Source organism: Myotis davidii, unplaced genomic scaffold (assembly GCF_000327345.1).
Source record: "Myotis davidii unplaced genomic scaffold, ASM32734v1 scaffold425, whole genome shotgun sequence".
NCBI classification, from domain to species: domain Eukaryota; kingdom Metazoa; phylum Chordata; class Mammalia; order Chiroptera; family Vespertilionidae; genus Myotis; species Myotis davidii.
In genome coordinates this window covers 3,870,690-3,879,743 of record NW_006296413.1, presented here as the reverse complement: position 1 = coordinate 3,879,743, position 9,054 = coordinate 3,870,690, and the positions used below count along the sequence as shown (strand labels likewise).

Below are 9,054 nucleotides of genomic sequence, written 5' to 3'. Positions count from 1 at the left end.
CCGGGGTCACTGGGAGACCATCTTGGAGGCTGCCTGCTACAGCTGTCATATCTCCTTCGTCTCCTCCAATCTGGGATAGTTTCTTAGATTTTTTTCTTCTTCCATGAACTTGACATGTATGAAGAGTACTGTCCAATTATTTTGTAGACTATCTCTGTCGATTTGGATTTATTTGATGTTTTATAATGATTACTTTGAGCTTACTCACTTGGGGGAAGGAGAGTAAGGAAGTGATGTGTTCTTCTCAGAGCATATTACGTGGTACATAATGTTGGTATGTCTTCTTCTGGTCACATGAACTTAGATCACCTGGATAAGGTGGTATCTGCCGGGTTTCTCTACTATAAAATTACTCTCTTTTTTTGTGACTAGTAAACATCTTGTGGGGAGATACATCGAGTTTATGCATATAAACAAGTAATAGATTTTGGGGTACAGTTTAGATTTACAGAATAATTGAGTAGATAATACAGAGTTCCATATCCCTTCCCCCACACCTCCACCTCCGATTACAGTTTCTCCTATTATTATTTTTTTAAAGATATATTTTTATTGATTTTTTTTACAGAGAGGAAGGGAGAAGGATAGAGAGTTAGAAACATGGATGGGAGAGAAACGTTGATCAGCTGCCTCCTGCACACCTCCTACTGGGGATGTGCCCGCAACCAAGATACATGCCCTTGACTGGAATCGAACCTGGGACCCTTCAGTCTGCAGGCCGATGCTCTATCCACCGAGCCAAACCACCCGGTTAGGGCTCTTCTATTATTTTTTTTAAAACTAATTTTGTTCAATATTGGTACTTTTTTTTTAACATGAAGATTTATCCTTTTTAGTGTGTGTGTGTATGTGTGTGTGTGTTGATTTCAGAGAGGAAGGGAGAGGGAGAGATAGAAACATCAATGATGAGAAAGAATCATTGATTGGCTGCCTCCCACATGCCCCACACTGGGAGCCCGCAACCTGGGCATGTGCCCTGACCCCTGGTTCATAGGTCAACGCTCAACCACTGAGTTACGCCTGCTGGGCTTGGTTGATTCTTGTATGTGTCCTGACTGGGGATCCAACCCACAACCTTGGTGTCCGGATGATGCTCTAACCACTGAGCTACCCAGGCTGGGCTTATTTGTTTTGTTTTGTTTTTAGTCATAGCCTCTGTTAATTTTCTTCCTGCTCATTTATGTGATATTGGGGCATTTTACAATATTCCTAGTTCAATAGCACATTCTTTTTTCCCCCCAATAGCACACTCATGTCACGATGGCAAAGACCAGATATTTTAGTGGATTTTTGTTTATTTGGTGAGAGGAGGGATTTGTGTCTTCCAATATTTTTGTTTCTCTTCTGTCTGTCAAGACCCTACATTTTCCCCTTTTTCCCCCCCTCCCTTTATCACTCAATCGCCTCGGTTCACCTCTCTCTCTCAGTCTCTCTTTTCTGGCTTTTATCCCATACCCCAGAATTTATGCATTTTAAAGACTAACCCTTCAAATGCCACATGCCTTCTCTGTAGTCTGAGCTTTCCCTGGTATCTTAACTGCGGAAGGACCTCATCTTTCCTACAGAAGTTCTAGATCAGATCAACCTTGGGCCAAGCTGCCAACTTTCCTGTTCCCTCTTCCGGTTTTCTTGGCACAAAACCTGTGGCAGGTGGAGGTGAGGCAGCGGCGTGAGGGGTGGGCACCGGGATTCGGTGTCTCTCTTCGTTTGCACTTATTCTGAACTTGGCACGGTCTCTGCTTTCCAGTGCTGAGGCTGTGTTCCCGGCAGACTTATTCCCCATTCTTGTTCTGATTTGTTTTGGAAGGAAATGGAGATGGAGACGTAGGCAGCCGCTATGCCCCTCAGCTACTTGAGGCCCTCAGCTCCTATTTTGTGCCTTTTTAAGACAGAGGTTAGCTCATTAGCTTGAATTCTCTTTTTTATTATCCAATACTAGAGGCCTGGTGCACAAAATTTGTGCACTGGGGGGGAAGGGGAGTGTCCCTCAGCCCAGCCTGCACCCTCTCCAATCTGGGACCCCTTGGGGGATGTCTGATGGCTGGTTTAGGCCTGGTGGGATCGGGCCTAAACCGGCAATCGGACATCCCTCTCACAATCTGGGACTGCTGGCTCCCAACCACTCCCCTGCCAGCCTGATCGACACCTAACTGCTCCCCTGCTGACCCAATCACGCCTCACTGCTCTCCCCTGCAGGCCTGGTCACCCCCAACTGCCCTCTCCTGCAGGCCTGGTTGCCCACTCCCCTCCCCTGCCAGCCATCTTGTGGTGGCCATCTTTGACCACATGAGGGGGGCCATCTTGCGCAAGAGCATGGTGGTCAATTTGCATATTACATCTTTATTATATAGGATTGTATGTATTTGAGGTAACAGATTCCTCTCTAAGAACTGTTAGCGTTTTTCCTAATTTTGAAAATCAATATTTTCATTATGATTGCAACCTGAAACACCACAAATCTATTTTTTTAAAAAAATATTTTTTTATTGATTTCAGAGAGGAAAGGAGAAGGAGAAAAAGATAGAAACATCAAGGATGAGAGAGAATTATGGATGGGCAGCCTCCTGCACACCCCATACTGGGATGGAGCCCACACCCTGGGCGTGTGCCCTGACCGGGAATTGAACCGTGACCTCCTGGTTCATGGGTCGATGCTCAACCACTGAGCCATGCTGGCCGGGCGTCTACTTTCTAACTTATGTTGTGTGTTTTTTTTTACCTTGATGCAGGATTCCCCCTCCCCCACCCCAACCCCTAATTTACCTGTTTGTTGTCAATGTTTGACTTAATTGTCTTGTGGTAAAAAATAAACAAACACCACACAGACGGGATGATTTTAATTTTTTAAGATTAGTTAAGTTACTTTATGGTTTAGAATTTGAGACTTTATTGGAAAATGTTCTGCATATGTGCTTTTCTGCATTTGTTGGGTATACTGCTTCTTATCTGCCCACTAGGTCATATTTGTTAACCATATTCTTCATACCTTTTAAATCCTTGCTGTTGTCCCTGACTGGGTAGCTCAGTTGGTTAGAGCATCCACCAGATATGTAAGATTGGGAGTTTAATCCCCGGTTAGGATTCATACAAGAATCAACCAGTGAACGAAAGAAATCCACAACCTTTTGGTGCAGGGGACGATGCTCCAACCAACTGAGCCCCCTGGCCAGCACCAAATACATATTTTAAGTCACCTGTCACTACCTCATACTTGTTAGGATAGCTGTTATCAACAACACAGAAAATAACACTGTTGGCAAGAATGTGGAGAAATAAGAACCCTGTGCATTGTTTGCGGAATGTAAAATGGTTCAAACGCTGTGGAAAACAATTTGATGTTTCCTCAAAAATTAAAAATAGAATTAGCAAATGATGCAGCAATTCCACATCGGGGTATATAACCCAAAGTACTGAAAGCAGAGTCTCAAACAAAATGTGGCATACACATAGAATCAGTATTATTTCGTCTTAAAAAGGGAGGAAAATTCTGACAAAGGCTACAGCATGAATGAACCAATAGACAGTGTGCTAAGTGAAATAAGCCAGTCACAAAAAGACAGATGTTGTATGATTCCACTTACGCGAGGTGTCTAGAGTAGTTGACTTCATAGGGCAGAAAATAAAATGGTGGCCCAGGCCGGGGAGCTCAGTTGGTTAGAATGTCATCCAAATATCAAGGTTTCAGGTTCAATCCCTGGTTGGGGCATATACGAGAATCAACCAATAAATGAATACATAAATGGGACCACAAATTGATGTCTCTCTCCCTCTCCCTCCCTCTCTTCCTTTCCTTCCTCTCTTTTTCTAAAATCAATAAATAAAAATTAAAAAGAAAAATTATTTTAAAAAGACAAGGAAATAGAAAGGCGGCACCAGGGGCTGGGAGAGTCAGGGTTTCATGGGCACAGAAATCCAGTTTTACAAGATGAAGCGTTCTGGAGATGAATAGTGGGTGTTGATTTCACACCAATAGGAATGTACTTAAAACCAATAAACTTAAAAATGATTAAGGTGGTAATTTTTTTTTTTAACCCTTAACCAGAATCGAACCTGGGACCCTTCAGTCCGCAGGCCGACTCTCTATCCACTGTGCCAAACCAGTCAGGGCAAGGTAGTAAATTTTGTTATGTATATTTTACCACACACACAAAAAAAGGAAAGAAGAGTGACCTGTCTAGGTAGGATCGTAGACAGTAAATGAGCCAGTGAAGACTTGAAGCCCAAAGGGCCTAATGCTGCTGGCCCAACGGGGTGGGGCGGGTGGGGAGGGGTGGGCAGGGCAGCGGTAGCTGAGTGATTTTGTTTTTTGTTTTTTAATCCTCACTGAGGATATTTTTTTCAATTGATTTCCAGAGAGAATGGGAGGGGAAGAGAGGAGAGAGAGAAACATCGATTGGTTGCCTCCCACACACGGCCCTATCAGGGCTGGGGAAGCTGCGCCCTTGACCGAAATCGAACCCGTGACCCTTCAATCCGTGGGCAGAAACTCTAACCATTGAGCAACGGGTCAGGGTGGCTTCGTGGTTTTGGGTAAAGGCCTCCTCTACCAACTCTGGGCCATCGGTCAGGCTCTCCCTCCCTCCCTCTCTCAAAGGATCTTGGGAAGGGGATGTAACCTCTTGGGATTCCCACGCCAGGACCATCCCCTCTCTGGCTCCCAGGTTTTGGGATTCCTGGCACACCCAGCGACCCTGCCCCAGCGAGGCACAGTCCGTGGATTTTAACTCACACGTCAGTCACGGCCTCATCCCCCTGCACCTGGCTGGCATCTGTCAGGCGGTGGGGAGGGGCCTGCCGCCCCTCAGGCCCTGGGCTCCAGCTAGGCGCCTCTTTGCAGGTGGGGAAGCTTTGGAGTCGGTATCTCGGGCAGCTGGGGAGGCGAGCGTGGAGGCTGGATGTGCTCCGGGCAGAGGTAGGCAGGCTGGCCCACATCCCCACTCCCAGGAAGGGGCGGGCGGCAGCGAGCTGTGGGCGGGCCGCTCGGAGGCTATATAAATGCAGGCGCCGGAGGCTGCTGGCAACACTGTAGGTAACCCCTGAGCTCAGGTGAGGCTTCTGGGGAGCAAAGGAGGAGGCTGGGCTGCCAGTGGGGTCCTAGGTGGTGGCTCCCGGGTTGACCACGGAGTGGTGGGCGGCACCTTCTCCTGAGTCCTTTAGGTGGCGTCTCTCTCCAGAGCTTGATAAGTTTGAGGTGGTCCCAATCAACTTGCTTAAACCCAAGCATTGGTATGACGGCAGCCCTCCTTCTGGGCCTCAGTTTCCCCCTGTGAAATTAGGGGTTAATGGTGCCGTAAAGTTGGCCACTTTGGTGCATGGTGAGAGGGTGGCTGTGAGCTGGGGAGCATGGGGAACAGTCAAACTCTGGTTTTGGGGGTCAGACTGGCTCCACTTTTTGGTGGCCATGAGTCTTCACACTTGTTTCCACGTTTGCAAAATGGGTCTTCGGTTCTGTCTGCCTACCAGGGGGAATAAGGTGACGCCCGCAACGCATTTAGCACAGCTCTGGGCACTTAGGGTCCCTCGGTGCTGCCTGCTGCGGCTCTTACTCTCTGGCCCAGCCTGGAGGGGCCCGGGCCGGGGGTGGGGAGCTGCAGCCTCCAGGATCTCTGCTCTTTTCTGGCCTCCCCCCCTACAAGCCCCCCCAGTTTCCTTCTCTTCCAAGACCCCAAGTCTCCATCTTCATCCGTCCACCTTCTGGAGGGCCGCTCTCAGACCAGCCTCACCAACCCCTGACTTGTTGAGGGGGAGGGGAAAGATCTGCCTCACCCGCCCCCACCCCCTATGAGATGAGCAAAGCCGGAGCCCCTGCCCATGAGGTTGCCATCCAGGTGAAGCTGTGGGGCTGGAGCTGTCAAGATGGCGGCAGTGGGCCTCTGGCTGCCCACCAGCACCTGGAGCTCCGGGCCTTCCTCCGCCTGCTGGGTGAGCTGATGGGACTGGCATGGGAGGGACCAAGCTGGAAGCAGACATGAGGTGGGCTCTCCCTGCCCCTTCCCTACCCTCCCCTCCCCTCCCCTTCCCTTCCCTTCACTTCCCCCCTTCCCTTCCCTTCCCTTCCCCTCCCTTCCCAGGTGGCCCTGGTTTGGCAGTGGGTTCAGTGGAGTCGGGCTTTGCAGCTTCGTGCCACTCTTGTCTGGTGGGAAGTGGGTGGTAACCCCACTTAGCCTTTCTCCTCTCTGCCCGCAGAGCACAGCTGCCTTCAGGAATTCCTCGCCAGAGACCCCTGCTTCCAGGTTTCAGATAAGGTGAGGGGACACTGGGGGAGGCTGATTGGTGGGGATTGCATGCTGCTGACTCACTGGGTCCCCTGGCCGGGTGGAGGGACCGCCTGCTTTTCCAGCCCATGTCTCTGCAGGCCCCTCCCCCGCTTTAACCCGGGTTTCTCTAACCCCCACAGAACTTCCTTGGGTGCCAATAGGCCTAGCACAGCTCCCCTTTCCCCCCAGTGCCCAACTCTAACCTCTCCCCCTGCTGTGCCCGCAGTATCTCCTGGCCATGGTGCTGGTCTACTTCCGGCGTGCCAACCTGAAGCTCAGCGAGTACACCTGCAGCAACCTGTTTTTGGCACTGTGAGCGCCCGGGGGGGTGGGCACACGCTGCCCATCCTACTTGCTGTAGGATGGGCAGGGCAGATGCTTGTAACCCCTGCCCACCCCCACCCCTGTGGCCAGGTACCTTGCAAACGATATGGAGGAGGACCTGGAGGAAGCCAAATGTATGATTTTCCCGTGGGCCCTGGGCGAGGGCTGGCACAATCAGGTGGCAGACTTCCTGCGCCAGAGGGACAAGCTGTGGGCGAGGATGGGCTTCCGGGCTTTAGTGAGCCGCCGGCACTGTGAGAAGGTGAGGCCCTGATGGCATCCCAGGTGGGAAAATGAGGCTTGGGCCCTGGCCGGTTTGGCTCAGTGGATAGAGCATCGGCCTGCGGATTCAAGGGTTCGAGTCCGGTCAAGGGCATGTACCTTGGTTGCGGGCACATCTCCAGTAGGGATTGTGCAGGAGACAGCTGATCGATGTTTCTCTCTCATCGATGTTTCTAACTCTATCCCTCTCAGCTTCCTCTCTGTAAAAAATCAATAAAATATATTTTTTAAAAAAAAGAGGCTGGGGACCCCCCCAACCCCTACTTACCGTTTCCTCCACCTCTGCCAGGTCATGGCCATGGAGCCTTCCCACTGGGCCTGGACTCGGGAGCGGTGCCCCCACCACGGCGGGGCTCACAGGAGCTACTCAAAGGCCGGGATCACCCTCCCCGGGGGCCCCGGCTTCTCACCACCCCGCTGCTCCCTCTGTGGCTCGCCCCCTCTCCACAATCACTACTCCCCCCAGCCCTGCCCCTTGCCTGTCTTACCCGAGAGTCCTGCCCCCAACCCCGAGTGGTACGGCTCTCCTTCCCAGGCCTGTCTTTCCGGGGCTGAAGACCCCTGGGCTGGGGGCTTCCTCGTGGTCCTGCCCTCCCAGCTACTTCTGGAGCCAGGCACCTACACCCTTCACAGTGAGTTGAGGGCAGGAGCTGGGGGTGGGCTTGGGCTCCTGGGAGACAGGTGACCGAATGAGCGGAAGGACCGGGACCACAGGTCTGGGCGCATGACCCAGCTCTGCCAGCTCCTAGCTGTGTGAGCTGGGAAGTTTCCTCTCTGAGCCTCTCTTCGTCCTTCCCCCAGTCCTCTCGGAGCCGCTGCCAGTGCCCTAGGCACAGACGGGTGGACAGATGGACAGACGCTCGCAGGGTGAAGAGCAGCTGGCCTGCCTGCCCTGTGGCCCGCTGCCCTCCTGTCTTGTTGACTGCAGGCTGTCAGTGCTGCCCAAGCCCCCTGCCCCTCCTCCCAACCTGCAACTTGCACCCCCCCTGCCCTGCCCCCCTCTAATAAACTCATGTCCACTGTGCTTAGGCCTGGCTCCGTGGCCCAGGGTGGGGGAGGGAGGGAGTGGGGCGAGAGGCGCCTGGCAGGTTCAGATCTGTGGTTGAGACCCATGAGCACAAGTTCTGTCATCGATCTTCTCCTTCCTGTTGGTGGCGGTCATCCTGAGCCTCAGTTTCCCCTCTCTGGCCTCCCCTGTGGGTGATGAGATCTGCCGCGTGGATGGCACTGGATGAGATGAGGTGTACGCAGCCCTGGGAAAAGGGCCTGGAGCCTACTGCACACAAAAAGCTCAAATGAAAAACAGCTCTATACTCGTCCGAAATGCCCGGGGGGCAGGTCTGTTCAGGAATAAGACTAGGCCCTTGCCCTGGGCTGCAATCCAATGGAATGCCATGGTGATGCTAGAACACCCCTCCCCAAAGGGTGTTTGCTAATGACGGGCAGGGCGGGCTTTCCAGAGGAGGTGGGGTTTGAACTGGCCTTGGACAGTGTCAGGTTTGCATGAGGGCTGGCGAGGGGGGTGGTTCTGAGGAAGGGGGTTCTTAGAGAGACAGCCTATTGTACTGACTAAGTCTTGGCCTCTGACCCAGGCAGCTTCAAATTCCAGGTTCCTGCGTGACCTTGGCATGTCACTGAACCTCCCCCACTGCCTCATCTGTAAAAGGGGCATTGTACCAAAACGGGTTTTGAATGATCTAATCCTAGAAGGGTTTAGAACCGCCTCAAGAGTAGAGTGCAGGCCTGGCCGTGTAGCTGGATTGATTGGAGCGTCGTCCCGATGTGCCAAGGTTGCGGGTTCGATCCCTGGTCAGGACACATATAAGAAGCAACACTGAATGCATAAATACATGGAACAGCAAACTGACCTTTCTCGCTCTCCCTCCCCTCTCTCTTTCTAAAAAAAAATCAATCAAAAAAGGATGGAGCTCAAATATGTGTTACAGCCCTAGCAGGTTTGCTCACTGGGTAGAGCGTCAACCTGCAGACTGAAGGGTCCTGGGTTTGATTCCAGTCAGACACATGCCTGGGTTTCAGACTCTATCCCCAGTAGGGGGCGTGCAGGAGGCAGCCAAGCAATGATTCTCCCTCATCCATTGACGCTTCTTTCTCTCTCCCTCTCCCTTCCTCTCTGAAATCAATAAAAAAAATTTTTTTTTAAATCAAAGGAGAAATACCCTCGGGTGAGGAT

General features: G+C 51.8%; 1 protein-coding gene across 1 annotated transcript; it reads left to right on the top strand.

The window, feature by feature from the left end:
• Nucleotides 1-5,753: 5,753 nt before the first annotated feature.
• On the top strand, nt 5,754-7,887 carry SPDYC (speedy/RINGO cell cycle regulator family member C; the record flags this gene model as incomplete). The annotated part of the gene is made up of 6 exons (XM_006771613.2): nt 5,754-5,922; nt 6,187-6,245; nt 6,484-6,569; nt 6,672-6,843; nt 7,153-7,495; nt 7,665-7,887. Coding segments are annotated over 6 exons (858 nt in total), but the record flags the coding sequence as incomplete, so codon positions are not given.
• Nucleotides 7,888-9,054: the final 1,167 nt, after the last annotated feature.